The 22755-nt window shown below is 33.2% G+C and overlaps 4 protein-coding genes across 11 annotated transcripts in view; 2 read left to right on the forward strand and 2 right to left on the reverse strand.

Annotated features, from left to right (window-relative positions):
* The window catches only part of LOC105837125 (obscurin), a 38932-nt gene extending 37529 nt beyond the window's left edge, over positions 1–1403 (reverse strand). The window contains exon 1 of the mRNA XM_036289375.1: positions 142–1403. Within this exon, the coding sequence (XP_036145268.1) occupies positions 142–187 (46 nt within the window). The 5' untranslated portion in view covers positions 188–1403. The remainder of the gene's footprint in view (positions 1–141) is intronic.
* LOC105837120 (intracellular protein transport protein USO1) lies at positions 156–22665 on the reverse strand. 8 transcript variants are annotated; one of them, XM_036289379.1, is made up of 18 exons: positions 22269–22582; positions 15928–16090; positions 15476–15708; positions 15056–15165; positions 14864–14969; positions 14368–14597; positions 13854–14238; positions 13328–13722; positions 12443–12735; positions 12137–12309; positions 11816–12064; positions 11029–11638; positions 10682–10802; positions 10478–10574; positions 9443–9641; positions 9114–9261; positions 8851–8953; positions 156–213 (listed from the first exon to the last, which is right to left on the reverse strand). In XM_036289379.1, the coding sequence occupies exons 2-18, from the start codon at positions 16001–16003 to the stop codon at positions 166–168; spliced, it is 3576 nt and encodes a 1191-aa protein (XP_036145272.1). In that variant the 5' UTR covers positions 16004–16090; positions 22269–22582; the 3' UTR covers positions 156–165. The 8 variants fall into 8 exon arrangements, 7 of the variants coding, with proteins under 7 accessions (XP_036145272.1, XP_036145273.1, XP_036145270.1 ...); XM_036289377.1 differs by lacking the exon at positions 156–213 and adding an exon at positions 8608–8770; XM_036289378.1 differs by lacking the exon at positions 156–213 and adding an exon at positions 8608–8770 and having other exon boundaries at positions 22189–22582.
* LOC118646451 lies at positions 4499–7538 on the forward strand. The gene is made up of 3 exons (XM_036289383.1): positions 4499–5351; positions 5435–5948; positions 6042–7538. The coding sequence occupies exons 1-3, from the start codon at positions 5320–5322 to the stop codon at positions 7518–7520; spliced, it is 2025 nt and encodes a 674-aa protein (XP_036145276.1). The 5' UTR covers positions 4499–5319; the 3' UTR covers positions 7521–7538.
* On the forward strand, positions 17234–21611 carry LOC105837123 (F-actin-capping protein subunit alpha). Its single transcript, XM_012681628.3, has 3 exons — positions 17234–17555; positions 18309–18558; positions 18633–21611. The coding sequence occupies exons 1-3, from the start codon at positions 17355–17357 to the stop codon at positions 19049–19051; spliced, it is 870 nt and encodes a 289-aa protein (XP_012537082.1). The 5' UTR covers positions 17234–17354; the 3' UTR covers positions 19052–21611.
* Positions 22666–22755: the final 90 nt, after the last annotated feature.

Genomic DNA, 22755 nt, shown 5'->3' on the forward strand with positions numbered 1-22755 from the left:
GTATAAACGTGCCACTACAAATCAATGATAATATATTGATTGTCACTTAGAGAGTAGATTTGTTTGTTCAATAATAAGTAAATAAAAAGCAAATACTTTTACATATGATTTTTACAACGTGCAAAAAAATATTTATCATACCTTTTTTTCTTTTGGATGTAGTACTCATTCGCGAATTAAATGCCATTGTTGTGTATTCAATGTTACATTATTCTGAAACAGATATAAATAAAGACTGATACAATTTTAGATTTATCTAAATTAAGAAATTATTAATCACACGAATTAAATGGATAGAACACAATAAATATGCTTTGCTGTTTTAGTAAAAAAATATTTAAAAAGCAATCATTTATAATTATTATAATTAATTCTTTACACAAAAAAAATATTTCATTCTATTTATACGTCAATACAAATGTTAATATATAATCGTGATACTATTATCACGATTCATAAACACATTGTTGTAAAATGTTCTGCAGGTAGAGAAATGCATAAATTCTCTTTTTCGAGCAGTAGGTAACTTATCCACATCAAAGAACAGAGAAAACAGCAAATTTATCCATGGAAATCTGGCAAAGTTATCATCAATCGCACTGTCTAATATCTGTTTAAACGTGCATTCAAAATGAAAAGCAGAACCAAATCTGCGATAACTGCCAACTAGAAGTTAACTATAGTTTATAGATAAAGTAAAATCTTTTATCATTGAGAGAGAATCGTAGTTCTGTCAGTATTTCGATTTATCTTAATTAAATTGCAATGTAAGAAATAAAAAATATAAAGAAATAAACATTAGCTTTAAAAACAGAGCATATTTTGCAATGAATTTCTTTCGTTTTTAATTTTTAATTGTTTCTTTCTTGGAAGGGGCAAGGAGGGAAGGGCAATAATGCTACAATATGAAAAAATTTAAACATAAATGATTCAAAAATCCTCAAAATTATAAGCGAGAATTGAAATATGTATGAATATTTAAGAGAGGTGGACTAGAGAGATTTCTCTTTTTCTCAGTGCGAAGTGTCGCGGCATTTACGACAGTTCTTGATTTCGTCGGCGAGTGCTGTAATTCATTACCTAACCAGAGCCAACCACGATAAGTCGTGCGTAATGCGTGGATGATTAAAGTAAGCGTCTCAGTGGATCAACCTTTGGTTCGAGAGATCCGAAATCTATTTCCGACACGTAGACAGTCATAGCCGTTCGTCGCTATTGGCTGACTTCGTCGGCCCGTCGCGGTGTTGGCCGCATTTTCATCTGTTTCTTCTTTAATCGGGTCACTTCCGCTATTCGATTTTCACATCACCGCAACTGAATTGCGAGATCGATGTGCGCGAAATGATTCATCCTTGGGGAGAACTATAACGCATGCGTAAGGTGCATTATAATTTTAATGCATCTTAATGTTCGATTTTTTAAATATGTATTTTCCTACTGTTGTCAATTTTTGCATTAAATTATAAAACTGTTCTTTAAGTTATAATATATATTTTTTTAATAATACAAAATTAATAATTAATTAATAATAATAAAAATAATTTATATGACATCGTAATTATATATCACCTTTTATATTGCAATTGAGATTATTAACACAATAAAGATAATCATATATTAATTCAATCTTTCTAGACATTTTTAGTATAATAAACTAGTTTTGTATTAGTGTATAGATATATCCGCTACTTCACTTGGCCTAAACACATGGCCCCAGAGCTATCGTAGGAAAAGAACTCTTTCTCAAATGCAGATCAAAGATTAGCAGTTTACGCGGTTATTTCTGCAGTAGTTTGATTAAAGATGAAAGATATACACTTACATCTCCAAATAACAGTAAATAAGTTTGTCTGAATATTAATGATTTATTAATATAACAGAAAAAATATTTAAAAACCGATATAATCGATTTAAAATTTCACGTTAACTAATCACTGTGTACACAAAAAATGTATACAAGCAAAAAAATTCAAAACTTTACGATTAATAATGTGCTTCAAATTAGACGCACAGTAAAAGTAATTAATTCCATTAATTACAATATCAATTTCCATTGTCCAAACTTGGTTTACGCATTTTATTTAATAAAATCTATGCGTAAATTCCTAGAATGTTGGCGCCCTATGTATAACTCTGTTTACTCGAAACTAAAAACTTGGCCTTCCTACGGTTTGATTCACTAGATGCTTGACTCTAGGAAACTGTGCCAGGAAAATAGCGCAGCTATTTTATGAAGCACCTTGAGCACGATTAAAACTATGCAGAATTTTATTTGGCCAAAAATTTCATGTTACATATATGCATTATCACGTCACATTGATTGTGTTATTATTCCCATTGTTCATGAATATTTGACAATCTCTTTGGAGTTTAGCCGAAAATATTTTGCAAATCTTTATACGTAATGCATGATATTATAATTTATAATTATAAAAAATTGCAAAATATATTTGTATAATAAATAATCAACTCGTATTTATAATTTTAACAAGTAAAACGAGAAAGAGAATCAATTACATAAATATCACTACGAGATGACATTACAATTAAAATGGGAATTTCAAAAATCTTGTATGCTTATGTTTTTTAAGAAAATTTATAGATTCTATATTAGATATCTCTTTGCTTCAAAAATATTTAATATGAAACGTAAGTTGCTTTAATAGAACGAGCTGTTCAGTCACTTAAATGATATTTTGAAGACTGAAAGTGACACGAGCAGGCGTTTAGTTGACGGCGACACCAAATTCCAGACCTTAACTAATTAGCCACGTTTATTAATCTGTAACTGTCTCGCTGAAACGAAATATTTGCTTCAGAACGACTCGACTAGGAAGACTATTGTCGAGAAATTCGTTACAAGTGACGTGCCATGCTTCCGCATGACAGATTGTCAGTATTTTATACCTGTCATTGAAAACAAATCAGACAATCTGACAAATAAATTATGCATTATAAAATTATATAATTGTTACTATCAAAATACCCCATTTTACATGTTATTTATTACAATTTCCGTCATTATTCCGCGATAAATTCTTTTTTTCCTCATTCAAAGATAATGTTGTTGCCAATATACTATATTTGATTTTCGAAATCAATTATAAGATTATAATTCTAGTGAATTCAGATAATAAGTAAAATATATATCGTTACACGCAAAGTATAATATTAATATAATATTTAATGTTTATAAAAAAATTTTTGAAAGTAACATCAGTTATCAATTACATAAACTTCCATTTGTTGCATCCTGATGTGAAAACAAGTAAATTGTTTCCGTACATATATTTATAATACTTATAGCATTGATTAAACTGTAAATAAATGAAGTTATATGATATCGAATAACAACCTAACTCTACCGCTCTTGTATTTGTACACAACACACATAAATCTCTCGTATCAAAATTTACATGTCTGATCAAGAGCGCAGGGTAAGTTGGGCGGGATGGGATGATGATACTCTGGATGAATAGAGCAAAAGATGATGGCTTGACCTATCGAATGAGCTTTACATCGGAATCGGCACCTTAACGCTAATGTTCGACACTTGCACAACACACTCGCGCGAAAATAGCACCAACGAGCTGAGCTGACACGGGACGGACGAGAGAAAGAAGAACAGACAACAGCCAGAAAGGGAAACGTGATCAGGGGTGGAAGAAGAAGAGAACTGTCCCGGGGGAAAGAAAGAGGAGAGAGCTGTGCACTGACCTCCAGGACCTTCGAGACTGCCTCGGCTCTCACTCACCAACCCTTAGATTATCGGGTTTAGTAAAGGGGAAAACAATCGGATTACGATAATCTTCTTCGTCGATCTCTGTTGACGTCGCCGAGTCGCTCACTCGCCACTTCGGCTACCTAGGAATCCCCGAATAAATTGCCCGAGCCAGTGAGGAAGCCAGCCGACGGCTATCTCGAGACTGCTACCAATGCCAGCAACAACGCGTCCCGATGCTCGAGCGCAGTTTCTTCTTCTTCTTCTCTTCTCTACCTCCTCATCGCCATCGATAGCACGTCCTCGACATGCTACTCTGACTCTGTTCCCTAAATCTTTCTCCCTTAATTACGATACTTTTACTTTATTACACATTACATCAGTCTTATAAGATGATGAAACTTCTCCTATTTTTGAACTGTACTACATTTCAGTTGATGTAATCATTGACCGATTAGATCCTCTTTTGCGTTAATTGTAGAATGTGAGTTAAACACAGTATGTATAGATACATCGAATATACCCGTATATTAAAGATATTTAATCAATCTCTTTCAATGTTTTTTTTTTCTTTTATTTCAATGTTCTTTTTTCTTTATATTAGATATACTTGTTGTTAAATTTATCATTGTCTTATTAATGAGAAAAATAACATTAGATACTTTTTAAATTTTTAATCTTTGTATTAACATTACCAAATATTTTTTAATTTGTTTAATGTTTTTGTTTTTTATTTTTTAATCTATTTTTACAGAGATAGTTTTTTAAAGAAAAAGATTAATTATTTTCCTATTCAGTATGCAATAAATAGAATAGAATGTTTTTATCTTTAATATAATCAACCATTCTTGTTTCATAAATAAAACGGTTAAAATGGAACCACGACTGCTGGCAGAATCATTGTTATGGGGTTTGTATGTGCTAATTTGTAGCGCGGTCGATCGGTCGCGTTTCAGCCGCTTCTAATAATAATCGATGCCTACACGTCTCTCCAGGGATTTCTCTTCACGGATCCAAATCGATACCAAGACGACTGTACACATACACGGCTGTACCAAGTAACGTTATACCTATCACGAGCTTTTCGCTACTAATCATCTGCGTTTTGTTACACGGCTTTTAAATTCGGAGCAGATAAGATTTATTTTCGTAACGAATCTGTTATGTAAAGACTATTATTACTGTGGTATATAATATAAAATTGCAATTAATAAATATAAATGTTGCAATTAATAAAATTTAAACTTAATATAATACTTATATTAGTAAAGAAACATTGCTAAAGCTTGAAAATATTGAAATGATTAAAATTTCTTTCTGTGCAATGTGAAAATACCTTCAATCTATTGAAGACATCCGCAACAAAATCAGATCGGCGAGAAGAAAGCATCATTCACGTGTCGATTATCGTTTGCAAATTTTTATCTACACATATTGATCGATGTAAAGAATGAAAAGAATTGTGCAATTTCTCGACTTTACCAATGAAGCGCGAAAGCGTATGTACAACTCAATCTACGATTAAGACATAAATCTCGAATTAAAAAAAAAAACAGGAAAAAAAAGATTTTCTCGTTAAAATAACAAATGCTCTGTAAATGATACCAAGAAGCGCAAGCAAATGCCACAAGTATTCTTGACACCATACATATTTGTTATAATTTAATATAATACAATATATGTACATGAAAACTTGTTCTTATAATTACGCAGGTTCGCCATAATAATATCATTATTAGTCAAAATAGTTTGCAATGACGTGTCTGCCATACAATCGATTATTCCGGCTGTACAGGATTCTTATTACATACAGGACAATAACGCGGAAAAAAAAGATGCAATGATGAAAAGATCGAATTTAGACAAACATGCTTTTGAGGAAAGATTTAGTGAAAATATAGATTTAAAGAATATGTTTCACGTTCTTGAACAAAAAGAAAGTAAATCCTTAGCACAGAAATTAGCGAATGAGGCTCTTAGATCACCGCAATTACAACGTAACATTAAAAAATTGGCAAATATAAACGAAACTCTACGTAATCATTCCAAGGGGATGAAAGATTTGGTAACAGATCAAATAAAAAGTGTATTTGAACCAATAGCAAATAAGAAAAAGCTGAATCAATTATTGAATCGTAGAAAAAAGAGGAAAAGAAAGAGAGATAAGAGTAAACGATTAAGGCAACGCGAAGAACATCCTTGGTTACACAAGCGAAATCCTATTAAGGTGAATAAAAAAAGATCTTATTATTTAAGATATTATAAATTACATAAAAATATTTTTTTTGTAATAAAATCTTATTTAATTTTTATCCTTTAGAAGAAACGACAGAAAATAAATCTACCTGTTAATACGGTAAACCAAAATACGATAAATAAAGATACGTTAAGTTCAATGACTAAAATTAATATTGCTGAACGAAACTTTAAAAATAAAAATAATGCCCACTCAAAACGACATATCATGAGTTTTTTGCATTCGGGACGAAGGTATCGACAAATCAACGGAAAGCCATTGAATGAGAAGATGATCCAACGCTTGATGCAAACAAAAAATTCTAAAAAAGATTCCAGCAATGAAGAAGTCGAGCATTCTGATTATTATAATAACATTGAACCAATTAAAATAAAATCAAAAGGAGATGAAACTGAGATTGAAAATGACAGAATCGTCAGGGCAATCTCAAATAGTTCTGTCTCTGCCAACAATCCATTCCACAATCGTTCGCGATTCAAACAGCAATTCACAGATTCCTATGACAGGAATTTATCTTATGATTATGAATCGTTAAAACCTTGGGAAATCGGTCATTCTGTGATCGCTCAAGCAAATGAAAATAACGCTGTCGATCATGCGCCTACATATTTTCCGATACTGACCGATCAGAAAGTCAATCCAGCAAGTCTGTATTATATCCCTGAAGTAACTCAAGAGGCTTTTAATCAATTTCAAGTACCGAACATCGATCAGCCTAAAGAAAACATTTATATTAATGAGATGGAATCTCCTACCGAGAATTTTATTAATCCTGATTTTGATCTGACTGAAGTTCTTACTACCAGCGCAAATACTATTCTCAATCCGCAAAACGAAACTCAACAGATTCCTAACATGCTACAGTATCAAAATGAGCTAAATGTTCCCCATCTATATTCAAATTTAAGTATTACACCAGAAATAAGCAAATCTAAGAAAGTACAAGTGCTTTATTCCGGTGCCTCAATGGATGTGCCGCACATTCTTCGTAAAATCCCAGGAACTTCCAATGTATACGTCGCCGAGAAGGATGCTGAACCTCCAATTCCGCCTTTATTCAATGATTATATTTATTCAGCCGTTCCCACAAGACAAAGTATGCGCAAAATTATCGATCACGCTCCAGTTTTTTTTCAATCAACTTTCAATCGGCCAATAGAACACGTTTTGATTCCTACTCGAGAAAGTAGTTTTAAACAGAATTGGTACAACAGTAATCAAAAACAAGCATTTATTGACAAAAATTATAAAGCAAAACAAAAAGCGGCTCGAATTTTTCATGAGCAATTCAAAAATAATAACATAAATGAAAAGTCAACAAATGATCAAATAAATAATGATCTTGCTCCCGTGGTAAAGACAACGGAAGAGATTCAACGTGCGAACGTTTCCGCAACATTAAACGAAACCAAAGAAGTCGCTAATCAGATATTGGAGAAAATTATCGACGAATTAGAGGAAATTAAATCAAATCGAGCCACTGAAAATGAACAGATAGAAGGTTACTACGTAATTCTAATCTGTCTTAATATGTTGAATTGAAATTTAACATTTAATTAATAAGATATATACTTTGAATCAATAAAACTTTTTTGTGAATTTTAGCTAATAACTTAGTGGCTTTATTAATAAAATTAAAATTTAAGCTTTATTTGAGAAATCTAAAAGAACATAACAAAATTTGCTCAAAAGCAAAATACTATTAAACAATGATTTTCATCTGCAACAGGTTTGCCTTGCAAGATATCAGGTTCTTGGGTCACTACCCAGGGCGGAGTACGGATTGACATGAAAGTTACTAATCGTACCATAAACGTAACGCTTGCAAAATTGTCACCTCCACCCGCTCATCAAGGTTTGTTGGATTCCTCCTGGAACTTGACCGGATACGCACCGTTTGCGGTGGGTGGACCGTTTTCCTTGCTCGCTATTGACAATCGCACGAAGTCTCTGGCAGTGTTCACAGGTACAACATGCAACCGAGTAAATTAATTCTTTCATATCTGATGAATGTTACACGCGAGGAATCAGTCAAAAATTTTAAAAAAGATCTACGATACACATAGGTGCATGCAGAGTATGTCAAGGCATCGATACTATAGTAGGTGTTTGGTCGATCGCCCGTAGACCGCAGGATTGCAGAGAGTTTCAGATAGCTACAAATATCTACAACGATATATTTCGCCGAACTAAATTGTCGTCAGAGATGAAAAGACAACACCGAGAGATCGTACGATTGCTTCAAAAAAGTAACAGGGATAACGGAACCGTGACCGAGATATTGACGAATAGTACAGAACCGCAAAATAACACACAATTACAACAAACTAACACGCTGCGACAATATAAAGCAAAGAAAAAAATTTAGACTTATCTCAACAAAAATGTATGCAAACGATCAATAGAAACAGAATTAAAATAATAAAATTTAGCGCTGAAAATATAGTTTTCTATAATAAATTGACAATAATTTATATCTACTCAAGAAAGTAGGAGCTTCGTATTGTTTAAAGATTAATAAATGTATCAACGTTATTTGTCAATATAACATTACTACATAATTTAATATACTAGAGAATATGTTGACAATTTTTAATAAACTTTCATACAATTAAAAGTTTAATTCTTCTTGTCGATTCAAAAGATTACTCTTTTAACTTTAATTCAATCTTTTTCTAATAATCTAAATGCTTATGTGACATTGGTCTTCCACATTGCTATTATCTATCATAATTGATCTATTTTAATTCCGATAAACATTGTCGAATAGCATTCAGACCAGACACAACAATCTATAATAAATTTAAATTTAATAATCAATATGAAATTTTTCTTAATTTTAATAAAGAAATAATTTGTATGTATGTATTACCTTTAGAGTACCAATTTGTTTATTTTGATTATCCTTGATTGGCAACAATATATATTGATATTCCTCACCAAGCGCGTATTTTTTAAGGTTAAAAATTGCATAACTAAAAGAAAAAACAAACAAAAAAAAATGAAATTTTATAATACTGTAAAATTAAAACTTATTTATCGTAAGAAAAAATGCAAACAAGTTAATATTAATTTTTATATATATAATATTTGCACTAATTATGTAAAAATTTTAAAATTAATCATTAGACTCACCCAACTTCTTTACAGTCTTTAACTTCTCTTTCCTCGGGTAATGGTTCACTCATAATGGTAAAAGTAATATTCGGACTTGTAGTTTCGGCCAACATAGCGCGCAAATTGTCTCTTTGTATAGGATGTGTTGCTTTATTTATCCAAAATTCTAAAATTATGAGACTATTGTATTCATTTATGTTTAATGTTGCATGTTTTTTAAATAATAATACATTTTATTGTTTATTATAATTTACTATATATTAAATATTACTATAATTTATTATATTCGAAAACGCGTCTTCTTATTATCTATAACATATTTTCATTTACATAAAATAGGAAAATACTTTTTTTATAATTGTAGACCATTTCTTGATCACTTGTTTTTGATTTCTCAACGGAAACGGTCTCCATATCTTCGCCAAAATTCCCGAGAAAGGAATATTCTATATAAAGCAACTGTATCTCATCGTCCTGCATAATGCAACTTTCATTTAAAAGCTGCATGCTCACTATTTCTATGATTATCGCATCCTTTTCACGGCCCTGAAAAAAGATGAATATGAATAACAGAACTGCGTTAAATTACTTTACGTATAATGTCACAAATATTTAGAAATTAGTGTACTTTTAGTGAAAATATTTTTTAATATATTTCTCCATCAAAAAATGCTGGTATACAACACATCTACTTATCAACATCATGTATTATTAAGATGCTGTATTGTAAAATACAATTAAGTATGACAATTTAAGTAACAATACATTTTTTATAAATTTATAAACTGTATAAACAAAAATTTTATTAACTTATATCGCAAATTTTAATTTTTTCCATTAAACGATAATCAATTTGAATAAAATTTAATTTGATTTTAAAAATATTAAAGTCTGAAGCTCAATTTGTTGAAACCATTTACCATTTGCCGTTAAACAATATTATATAACATAAAATATATTTTATAATTTTATTACAGGAGATTTATGTTTGTAATACAGCACTTTTCGTAGAGCATCTTAAGAGTAACTAATGGAACAATCTCGTACGCAAGTAGAGATGTTATTTCGGCAATCCTGCGCTTCCTGCATGTTTAACGATTTAACTCCTGCAAGTGTTTCAGTATCAAGCTATTTAGTCAGCATATGTAAATGCAGATATAATTAATTATTTATTAAGTATACTGGCAAAAGTCAGCAGACTCCTCTGCTTGTACCTCTCCCAGTTTTTGTTTGAAAAAACCTCGCCTATGTCACGAATCGTGCTGCTTGATCCCTCGAACACGTCCTGGATATGTCCGGAATCTCGATAATTTTTAGTTAAAACGGTTTTTTCATACGATCATGAGAATTTTCCGTAACATTGCTAAACCTATGAATCTTACATTCGCGAGTAATGTCCTTAACTCCGTCACGCTCGGTGAGTCCCTCGAAGCATTATTTTCTTTTTTCTCGTTGTTATTATACATTTTGGAATCTAGACTGATTAAAATCATTTATTTCATACAACTCTATTAAGTTACAAAATTAAATTTTACAAGCAATTTAAATAGCGCAAGAAAACATAACGAAACAAAAAGAAATCTCACTTTCTTACTGTAATCATCCCATTCTCTTCTTTAGACATTTTATTTGTTGCATTGGTGGATAAAGTCAATTCTTCATTATTTGAATTTTCATCATCCGAGTTTTCAATTTCATATTGAAAACCTATAATTTTAATACCATAACATTAATTAAAATTTTCTTTCAATATATACAATTAATACAATTTAATTCATCAAGGTGTAATACTTGTACAATTGATTATAACATGGTTTCTGTTAACGACAATGTAATCACGTACATAATAAATATAATTATCTAATAAATTATAATTCTTAATCAAATTCTAATGGAATATATATAAATCTTAATTATACGATCGCTAAGTTACTTGAGTCTAGTAGTGATTGGGTGTCTTGATCCATTGAATCTTGGAACACCAAACTATCCTTTTGTTGATCTTTGATCGACATCACGTCACTGACATGTGGAGGAATCGTAGAATGTGGAAAAAGAGGTTTTCGAGATACGTCAGTTATATCTTTCTTTACTGGAGGCGTAGGGAGAGTATCTTTCAATGAGTTTATATCGTATTGTTTTTTAAAAGATTTGACCATGTCAACGTTGCAGCTCAATCGAACCCACAACGACAATTGCCCAAAATTGACACCAAGAAATGAAGGAATAATGCCGTTCACGGGTACAATGTAATGCAATTTGTTCTGTGGATAATCTAAGATGTCTTTGATGGAGACTTTCGCCCGAGCGAGCGTGTAGTTGGTATTATCTCGGCGAACAATGTTCACTCGGAAAAAGAGATAATCTGACAGTACATTCTCAAAGAAGGAGAAGAGATCTGCTATGCGATATACAGAGGACGAATTAAAGATCAAATTGGGACATTTCATTTTCGGTGTGTAAGCGGTCTTCTCGTCCCAAATATCCCAGCTTACGTAAATGTAAAAATTACATATATCTTCTTCATCCGGGATTTTCGCGACCTGATATCAATGAGAATATAATAGAAATATAATTTATTTCATAAGAAAGAAATACTGTAAGATATTCAATAATTTACATAAATAGACATTTAACAGTAGAAAATAAAATAATTAACTATATAAAAATTTATTATTTTATATATGCATTTATACAAAAAATGTATGCAATGTACTGACCGATGTAGAAAGTTGCAATCGCGAAATATGAATCTCAATGAGACCTTGCTTGTCAGTAATTAATAAAGGAGAAAACTCCATTGCGCATTTTGGTAACTGCACGCTATCTTTTAAACATTCGATTTTGCAGGGTAATTTAAGTTTCTCCTGCAGGGACAATGGATCTTTCACTTTGCGCAAGTGACACGTTAAATTACACCTGGTATAACGTGACGGTTTTAATCTTTTTAACTTTATTGACTTTTCTGGCTAAATAAAAATAGCTAATGTTACTATATGCTACAATTTAATGCCTCAAGGGGAACGATTATAGTTGCTTACGCAGAAATCTGTACTAATATCTCGATACGACGATTTTTTGTACTTCTCGTGAGTTATAGGAAAGGAAGCAGCATCAAATGTGTTTTTCATCGATGAATCAATATCTCTTGTTAAGATGGTTGCAGATTTCTTTTTACATGTAGGATGAAAACAGCTCGCACAATAATCAGTTTCTAAATTTGCATAAGTTTTTAAAATTATTACACGTATAATAGTTTATCTACACATTTTTATGAAATACATTATGTTTTATTGAAATTTTACGAAAAAGATCGTTTCGGATCCTCAATATATGATTATCATTACCAAAATTTTTTGTTGTTTCCGTACTACAATCATGCTGTTTAATATTGTTAGTAATAATCGTATGAAGATTGTTGTTGTTGGAGTCAATTAGCATATCCCTGATCGCAGATCCTTGACAGTTCAAAGATGGTTTTTTATCGGTATCATTAAACAAAAGTCCTTGTAAAACGTCAAATAAAATCAAAAACATTTGACCTAGAGTTATGTTCGAATTCTCTAAATATGTAAATCTTTTCTGTGAATTCTCCTGTACAGAGTTTGACGCATCATGTTGAGAAGATATTCTGCTATCGCTGTAATAGATATACTAGTAATGATATTATGTAATTCTCTAATCTTTTAATTTTAAATAGTGTTGAAGGATATAAAAAACAATTTTAAATATAAAATTGCAATAAAATATATTGATGCACATTTTATACAAAAAATTGTTACGAGTGTATATTTAATTAAATACATAAGAATATATAAAATAAATATATTTATATTATATTATAAGACAAATATATTTGTCTTATAATGTCGAGAAATTACTTCGATTTTTGAACACACGAGGCTTTCTGTAATGCACAAAGTTATTGCTTTAATCTGCCACACAAGAAATGCAAAATATAAAATACTAATTACAATTATTGATCTAATATGTAGAAAAAGTCTTTGATTAAAAAAAATAAATGTCGTTCACAATATACACACATACATATATATACAGGAGCATTGACACAATATTTAAGCAAGTTCTTTGCTAAATATTTGTATTGTATAAGAATAAATTTAAAAAATTTTATGTTTAGAAGATATATATTTACTATTAATACCAAACGGTAGAGTCCCTGTCAACAATTAGAATCACCGAACAGTAGCTTCTCGAGAGGTACGACTTGCCTGTGCCTCTGAGCTACGTCCAAAGTGCTCGCGTATTCTTCCTTAGGAGCGATCCTCGACGCATCCAGAGGTGTGTTAATCTGTGCTTGATCCAACAGCTTTAGTATTTTTTCGCGGGATAAAACATTCGTGCCGTTTGTTTCCTGAGTCGTATTCCATTCCTTCAATGATGCTTTGCCTTCATTATTTGAAATTATCATTGTACCCTGTTCCCTGGTGCTACTAACGACGATTGTCTGTACCGATTTATCCACTAATTGCCAATTTTCCCGAATATTACCAGTTTTTTCCGACTGCATAATTTTATCATACATTTCGCAACATCTTCTACATTGTTCCGTATACGGTGGTACCGTTGGTTTACCGTCGCGCATTTTATCTTGCGTATATAAAGACTGGAAATATTAAAAAGCTGACAAATAGTCAAATACATTTTTAAAACACTATTATTTATATGACAATACATTTATATGTATTTTAGGTAATTTTTAAAACACATATGAAAATGCAGCAGATCAATACTAACCGTTAATTGTACCATCAAGGTATCTATGTTTCCCTGCAATTCTTGAAGTTTTGCGAGCAATTGTTCATTGGCCGCCTTTAATGCTACAATATTAGCCTGCTCATTATTGAATGCAGTCTTCAAAATCTGTTGTTCTTGAGCATCTTCAGAAAGTCTTTTTTTTAATTCAACATTCTCTAATTCGACTTGACCGTATTTTGAAGTGAGTCCGATAAGTTCGTTATTATGTTGTTGTAATATTTTAATTTCGTTCATAAGATCCCGTATCTGCTCATCCTTCTCGCGTAACGTAAATTGTGAATTCTTTGCCTTTAACATTTGGTCATCAATTTCGGCCATACGCGTTCTCTCCGAGGAAAGAACGGCGGCGATTTCCTGATTATTCCTAATGTAGAATAATAATTTCTTAAATAAATAATCTATTATACATTTATTTTTCTCATAAGGTTCAAATTTTTAAAATATTTTAAACAATTTATCACATTTATAAAGATGAAAGACCGATAATGAGTACCTTGTCGTTTGTTCAAGAGTTGTTTTTAAGTCATTAATTTCACTGGTCAGTGCAGTGTTCTTTTCCTGAGTCGTCATTAGTTTATCGTTCAGTTGCTTCATTTGCCGCCATACTCGTATATACTCTACATTTTCCGCGACCTTCTCCTTTTGATTATTTGTCAAAAACGTTAACTCTTTCTCTAATTCCATTATACGACATGCCATATCTTTCTTTTGTACTTCCAGTTTCTGCAAACAAAAGTTGGATGCTAAGCAAAAATTATGGCATGTAATGAACGAGCAAGCTTGCGCATTCGTGAACCAGTTTAATCATATTTGGACGTGATGTCAAATTGTGCAAAGAAACTCGTGCAATAATATTTTATATCTTTTGCAAATTCGTTTTAAATACTACGTCTACGAAATGTATTATTGATTGTACGAATGAAGTAGGTGAGACAATATACGGAGTTGAGGATGTGCAAATATCTCGAATTTATTTTGACTGGTTTTACCTCGATTTTAATGAGGTAATTTTGTGTGTCGTTATTATCGTCCCCCGCACCGACGATGCATTGACAGGACGGCGCTCTCGCGCGGATATTCTCGCTTCGACACGTCCTAAAGGGAGCCGATATTCAGTATTTCAATGCGCTGCGACATAATGAGTCATAGCACATACATATATCTGGCGCACATATACTTACACAAGCCCGGAAGACGATGGTCTAACGAGATTACGGCTGCGCGACGACGATCTGCCGCTCATCGTGTGACTCAACAATTGATTCCTCATCACGGCAATTTTCTCCTTCAGCTAAAACATTTAAAAATACATATTTTGAAATATTTATTTTAAAACTAAATTTATAATCATCGACACGCATTAATTTAAAAAGTGTCGTAATATAATTTAATAATATTTTGCTTAGTGTTAAAAAATAAATAAAGCTGTTTCTTCATCCAAATAATTATCCAAATAATTTTATATAGATAATGACAAATATTGCCCACGTATTATACAGAAATATAATACGACGAAATATAAACGTCATTCTTTCAGAGTACAAGATCCCGTTATCGCGACATGATAAAGAGAGAATCACCGTTACTTAGAGGCAATTTACCTTGGTATTTTCAAGCTCCAAAGCGGTCGTTCTATCGTCGGCGATATCTAATGCTAGTCCACATGATCTTGGATTGCCTGCTAGTCTAATCAACTTCGTTCCAAGCCGCTTGATCTTATCTTCCTGGCAGTTGGATAATTTCTTCAGATTGTTCATCTCATCGAGTACGCGTAGATACTTGTCTTCCAGCTGATAGCGATCAAGCTTGCAAACGAGATGACGTTCCCTAGGATCTTCCAATATTTAAAATATATTATTCACATATTATTCCACGCAATAATAAACAGGAAATTTGTGTAAAACAATATTATTTATAAATTTCAATTCTAGAACGTCATTCAGGGAGAAATTTATGTGCTTGAAGCACAGGAAATGCGGCTGCAAATCATAGAGGCACGTCGAACTGTTGTAGGCTGTAAATTATCCATCTGAGATTACAAATGCATACAAACCTATGACACTGTTGATTGTATCCGCGCAGGAACCTTCTTTTACCGGCAAGATATCACGATTCGGATCATCTGCCATTTTCAATCGAAATTCTGATGTCGTCTTAGACCCGATGAAGAGTATTGTCTAAAAAGTATTGTCTTCCCGATGACGGTGGCTAGCACACTGAAAATTCACACTACACGTGAATTATTTCTTCAATCATTTGCACAATAATAATTAAACATATCTAGTCGATTTTGTTCCATTACCAATTTACGAACGAGAGAATTCGAGTGACCGACAACACTCCGCGATTTCATACTAAGTTCACGAGCGTTACATTGTTGTAAGAAAATTTTTCACAAAAATATACCACCTGCGTAAGTCTCACGCAAATCGCAGAAATAAATGAGAGACGCTACGTTAAATATAGTTATTATCGTGATGTGCGTATAATTGAATGAATAATATATTTTATTTCAGACATCAGAATAATAACGTTACCGCGTGTATTAATTTTATTATTTTATTTCGCTACCTTCGTTCCTTTACAAATGGGAACATAACGAGCGATTCTGATTTGAAACTACGCTGGGCGTACGCGAGTGATAATAATTATCACCGGTTATCACTCCCAGATTCGTGATAAATCTCGCAAGTTATCTACCAGAACTGTATTTCGTTCATCTCCACGTATATGAAGGACTTTTCCGGGAGTGATTCATCCTCATTCGATATGAATCATCTCCATATCGAGCCTCAAAAGAGAAATAACGAAGGAGAGGAATTTAGATTTTATCACAAAGAAAATATGGAAAAGAAAAAACACGCGCAAACACAACACACAGAGCTGGGGGATTATTAAATAAAAAATATTTAAGACTTGATTTTCTTGATCTTTTCTCTTCTTTTCTCGATTTTGAGAATTTTGCGTGAAATTAGGAAACCAAATTTGAAACAGGAGAAGCCTAACACATAAGTTATATACAGTCTATTCTATAGCGTAATATGTACTCTACGTATTATGTCATTCCAAGTCAATTAAATTTAATTAATTATTGCTGGAGCATTTTTCAAAAGGGCAAGCATCGTTTTCGTGAGAAAATGCGAGTGTCAGAGAAATGAATACATCGAAACGCGAAGAAGAGATCGAATGTGCAAAAACCGGTGAGGTGCTCCGGGTGAAAGAACTTAAAAAGAAAGAGAGAAGAAGAAAATTAGAGAGAGAGAGAGAGAGAGAGAGAGAGAGAGAGAGAGAGTTGGGTCGGCGCTACCCGGTATATTGGCAGTGCCGCTCACAGCGGAGCGGCACCACAATCCGGAGGAGACCAAGCACAACCTGACCCGGTTCGTGACCACCGCACCGTACCCTCGCTTTTGACATCGGCGGCGGTGGTGGTGGCGGTGGTGGCGACGGCGGAGTGTGCGTGCCAGTGGGAAAGGTAAGATGGCGGCGGACGGAGATGCGGTGATTCCAGATCAGGAAAAAGTGCGAATAGTCTCGGATTTTATATTGCACTCGCCACCGGGCGAGTTCAACGAGGTGTTCAACGACGTAAGGGTCCTGCTGAACAACGACAACCTGTTGAAGGAGGGCGCGTCCGGGGCCTTCGCTCAGTACAACAAGGACCAGCTCACGCCTGTTAAGGTACATCATCGTCGTCGTCGTCGTCGTCGTCGTCGTCGTCGTCGTCGTCGTCATCGTCATCACGGGCAATCGCCGACGGTGCCGCGCACGCCACGATTTCTATTTCCCCGGTCAGCCGACATCGCCTGACTCGCGGCAAACGCTGCTCGCGTCCTTGGCGCCCTTTCGCGTGGTCGCCCCCTTTTCCTTTACAAGTGTGTGTATCGATTCCGAAAGCCCGCGAGGCGCGACCACGGTGACCTTACATCCTCTGCCTCTACATGCCGCGCGTTACCGGCTCGTCCGGAACCCGTGCGCAGATAACGGTTTACTCCAGCATCGCTACGCGACGACATATCCGCGATTCTCGCACTGGTACCGGCACCGGAATCCTTACGTCAGGTTATAGAAATTTTGCCCTAGATAGACAGTTGGAATACCGCTGTCTATTTCGATAAATCTCTGAATATGTGAACAAAGCCTACCTCCTTTCTTTTTTCCTTTTAACAATAGAACGCTACCTTGACATCTGTATATTTTGGAAACTATGATAATTCAGCTGAGGTTAGACTCTACATGTGCCAGCAATGTCCCGATGTCTTTTTTTACCTTCCTCTGTTGCAAATAACTTATTTTACAGTCAAATTCTAAATTTACATCTATTTTTGTTATACCATTAATATGTGCAAATCTATAGATTCCAAAATATTAATTAGTATAAAGAAAACAAGTATGTAAACAAAATAGTAATTTTGTTCTTTTCTTTACATGCAGATAGAGGGAAGTGACTACCCAGCACTCATAACGGAACACAATGACTTGGGTTCTCAGAGGTTTTATGACGGACGGAGTAAGCAAAGTTTTAAATATGATCACCTGAGGAAGGAGGCACAAGATTATGAATCTTATGAACCAGATCCCATAGCAGAGCCTTGGAGGTCAGCCCTTCAAGAAGAGATAACGAATTATACTCAAAGTCATTATAGACATGGCGCTTGCTCAGTTTTTGGAAAATCCCTTGGAGGTAATTGTTACTTTTGATTGATTAATTATTTAAATAAATCGAAGGGTATCGAGTAACATTTGAGTTGTGCATAGGAAACATAACGCTAACGGCGTGCATAGAAGATCATCAGTTTCAACCTAAAAACTTCTGGAATGGCCGCTGGCGTTCGGTGTGGACTGTCAGTTTCACCCCAAATTCGGGTAACGCCGAAATGAGAGGTAGTCTCAAAGTACAAGTACATTATTACGAAGACGGAAATGTACAATTGGTCAGTAGTAAAGATGTGAAGGAGAGCCTGCCGATCTCTAACGAAAAACAAACGGCGAAGGACTTGATACGGTTTGTCGAAGAATCCGAAAACGATTATCAAACGGCAATCTCCGAGAACTATCAAACGATGTCCGACACCACCTTTAAGGCGCTGCGAAGGCAATTGCCAGTAATGCGAACAAAAATCGACTGGAACAAAATTGTGTCGTACAGTATTGGCAAAGAGCTTAAAAGTCAATAGAAATAGATTTTTTTATATTAAAAGAAATAATTTAAAAAAGCGCATTTTGCTGCATGAGTGAAGTCTGGAGGTGTGATGTGCATGGGAGCAAATTATAACACTACTAAATGACGTCTGACTAGAGATATTCGACTCATGCATGCCACTCAAGGTTCCTCTTGACTCCATATTGTATGTTGTTACAAGAAGCAATAAAAGCAAAGAGGTTAATATTTTTGGCGTTGTCAATTGTATCAAAAAAATTAATTGAGAGATATAATTTCGTCAAATAATTCTACAAATTTCGTAGAGTAACGTTAATCACTTCGTGTAAACATTTCTGTAAATGTGCTAATTCTTGTAAAATCTAGCATCAATATCCGACAGTGAAATCTTTATATAAAAAATCATTAGTTCTTTGCTTTGATTCCATTTTTCTTAAAACAGTGTTTGATATTCGTATTGTGCAACATAATCTTTATCTTTGAAAGAACATAAAAGCGATAATAATTATTAAAGCAAAAAATCTATTATTTATAATGGGGTAATGGGGATCCTTGTTCTTAGGTTGAGCGATTGAATTGTTGAATTCAATGTGTTGAATAGCTTGAGATTGTGAGACGCGAATAGCGAAAATAAATTTAAACTATAATCATGTAGTTGTGAGAAATAACGAGCAGATGGAGGCAGTCTTTCAACTGACAAAATTTATAAATCTGCGAAAATATGAAAAATATAATAACGTCAGTGATGTCTCATAATTATTTATATATTTTTACTCATATAACACTTTTCTCTGGAAAAGGGGATATTATACCTTACATATTATTATAATGAATAGGAAATTATAATACATAATATTATTCACTGAGGTTATTATCTTGTTGATTATCTTGTCACATTATGACTACATCGATCTGCTCTAGCACAATTTATCTGTCACTCGGTGGTTCACCCTGACTCAAAGCAAAATAATTTTCATTATTTTATTATAGGCAGTCTATCCGACAATTGAATAATAAAGAGTATGATACATTGTTTTTGTTTTATGACATTAATATAATTGTGGAATGCAAATAGAATCTATATGAAAAGTGCTACATGATACAAAAAAAAATTTCTTACGGGTGTGATAATGTGCGAATAAAGTAGCGAAATTTATAGTTTACGTCAGGTATAAGAAAGATCGTTAGACTGACTCTCATTTTAAAAGGAAGACAAATCTGTCAAACGCTTAAGTCTTAAGATCACTTGAAGCGACTCGATGACACATCTCGTGTATTTAAAAATTTGGTTTAAAGAATGATATATATGTACATATATCGTTTTTTATCCGAATTTTTTTATTATAAATATATATATATATATACATATTCTCTGATTATTATGTTACTTATATGATACAACATGCTGGGGCCATGGGTGATATCAAACGCATAATATATCAAATATAATACAAAGACATTAGATGTGTCTATCCATGATTTGTCAGCCCGGTACCGAACACCGTTAAGTGTTCATTACCGCATTCAATACACAAAGTACGAAAAACAAGGAAACATAATTCTTAACAGATATTGGTGGGCAAGGCCTACTATTTTTATCCAACTTTACATTTCATAAAGGTATAAGTCTATATACATTTTTGTTAAAATGTATTGTTTTATAATAAGTATGTCTATTATATATAATGGATACGTTGCAAAGTTTAATGAACTACTGAATGAAATAAATGTTAATCATTATGCAACTTGGTTTCTAAATTACATCACATTAGTGTAGCCGTCACACGAAAGAATCATTCGAGTTTGAAAGCAGAAGTGGAAATCTCTTGGTGCTATCGCTTACTACACATTACACAGCCAGACATTGTACGCGAAAACGGAAACTAACAAAGTACATAATATATTGTACATTGTAGAATGTAGCCTATAGCCTGCTGGAGCCTTAATCTGTTCACTTTTACTTTGGGAAATGGGGTGGGGGTTTGGAGATTGGGTCTCGGGGAATATACTATGTACATATGTTATTTGAATGAATGAATGCGACGACGCGCACCATCATTTGATTCTTAATACAATAGGATTCGAAACGTGTGTATAATATTATTCATACTCTTTGTAAGTTACATCGTAATTCAAGGCATTATCTTTTCAGTACATCAGTATACCTTTTGAAAAGGGAAAGAAAAAAACCGCAATTTCTTGCCATTGATACTTAGGGTGATTAAACAAAAAGTACGTACGGATTAAATACGTTAAATTACCTGTTAGAATGTGAAGCGTGATAACGGAGTTATTCAATGTAAATACAATCGCACATATGCTACTTGGAGTCGTTGTTTGTATTACGTATGTAAATTACAAAATGGAGCGAGTTGAGATGTTTCGAATCTTGTCAAAACTCTACACGACATAGTTGCCTACGATATTGAAAACTAGGTATTACCTACAATCGAGTGTATCGTAACATAACAAAACGCATGTCCTTATGTAAAAATTTAAACACAAGATACATTTATCAGTTAAATTATGTATTATTGAATGTTATGATTGATTAAATAAAGTAATATGACACTTTATATTTGTGCTTTCGAGTTTGAAAATAATCTCTTATAAAAAATGTTTTTCACATATAAATTAATTTTATTACATATGTGTAGATGTATGTGCTTTTTGACAAATTATATAACATTTAGCTTTAATTTTATATAAAAAGAACAGTTAATTGAATTATTTTAATGAACAGTGTATATCATCAATATTAAGTTCATACTGAGTATCAAGCTAAAACTATTGATAAAATATGTGAGAAAATGTATGTATTTATCAAAATGTAAAGAGTATATAAAAAATAAGTCAAATTTTTCTGTTGTGTAAGGGATAATAATACGTAAATAATCGAACGAGAAAGTATGTGAAACGTGTTATGGTTAAAATGTAACAAATAATTCGTGTATTATGACATGTTATGGTCAATTTTAAGATTTTCTATTACATAACTTCACATACAACTGTTATAATGAGTCATAATTAAAGAAGTTTAATTACTAAAGCTCTGTTTCTCCGATACATAGTTTTGTTTGAGAGATGCATGGTTATTGTTATTATTGTGCGTGTTCTTTTTGGTTTTGCATTGCTCAATGCGAATCTACTCACGTAAACAAAACGTCCTATTGTCAGACGCGCATCTGTGAATGTCGCGATGTAAAGAACTTGATCGAGATGGAAATACATACCTTAATCAAATCGCGCTGGCCAATTTACTGTACTCTAATGTAAGATGCAAAAGATAAATATCCTCAGGCACATGATCGCACGAGAAGGCGTCGCTAGATTACTCCGAGGAAATTTGACGTTTACGGGCAGCCATCTATGTTTATACACCGGCCGTTGCTAAATAGCAACCACAAACGGAGTAGCACGAGACGTCGCAAAGGCTACTGCTCCCAGCTGACTGTATAGTGTATATATGCACCAACCACCGCATCTATTTTTAAAATTGGTACTTCGTAGCGCATTCATTATACCATTATATGATTTTTTTTCTTTGTTTCCATGGTTTCTTCTTTTTCTTTATTACGTGTTTGATAACAAAACAAATGTGACACATACGAAATTGAACAGGCACACGTGCGACACTGATCTGCGAGTGGTGTCATCTGTCGCGCTCGTGGGTACTATTGTCCCCGTGCCGCATAATCATCATCAATTGTAGCCATCGCC

This window comes from Monomorium pharaonis, chromosome 7, assembly GCF_013373865.1.
Source record: "Monomorium pharaonis isolate MP-MQ-018 chromosome 7, ASM1337386v2, whole genome shotgun sequence".
NCBI classification, from domain to species: Eukaryota; Metazoa; Arthropoda; class Insecta; order Hymenoptera; family Formicidae; genus Monomorium; species Monomorium pharaonis.

What these genes read in the sequence shown, in the direction of transcription:
- LOC118646451 (XM_036289383.1), top strand. Translation starts at nt 5,320, where the DNA reads ATGATACCAAGAAGCGCAAGCAAATGCCACAA. An exon ending in AGCGCAAGCAAATGCCACAA is followed by an intron (nt 5,352 to 5,434) that starts GTATTCTTGACA and finishes ATAATTACGCAG; the next exon opens with GTTCGCCATAATAATATCAT. An exon ending in ACAAGCGAAATCCTATTAAG is followed by an intron (nt 5,949 to 6,041) that starts GTGAATAAAAAA and finishes TTTATCCTTTAG; the next exon opens with AAGAAACGACAGAAAATAAA.
- LOC105837120 (XM_036289377.1), bottom strand. Translation starts at nt 16,003, where the DNA reads ATGGCAGATGATCCGAATCGTGATATCTTGCCGGTAAAAGAAGGTTCC. An exon ending in TGGAGCTTGAAAATACCAAG is followed by an intron (nt 15,166 to 15,475) that starts GTAAATTGCCTC and finishes TAAATGTTTTAG; the next exon opens with CTGAAGGAGAAAATTGCCGT. An exon ending in CCTTGATGGTACAATTAACG is followed by an intron (nt 13,723 to 13,853) that starts GTTAGTATTGAT and finishes TAATATTTCCAG; the next exon opens with TCTTTATATACGCAAGATAA.
- LOC105837123 (XM_012681628.3), top strand. Translation starts at nt 17,355, where the DNA reads ATGGCGGCGGACGGAGATGCGGTGATTCCAGATCAGGAAAAAGTGCGA. An exon ending in ACCAGCTCACGCCTGTTAAG is followed by an intron (nt 17,556 to 18,308) that starts GTACATCATCGT and finishes CTTTACATGCAG; the next exon opens with ATAGAGGGAAGTGACTACCC. An exon ending in TTTTGGAAAATCCCTTGGAG is followed by an intron (nt 18,559 to 18,632) that starts GTAATTGTTACT and finishes AGTTGTGCATAG; the next exon opens with GAAACATAACGCTAACGGCG.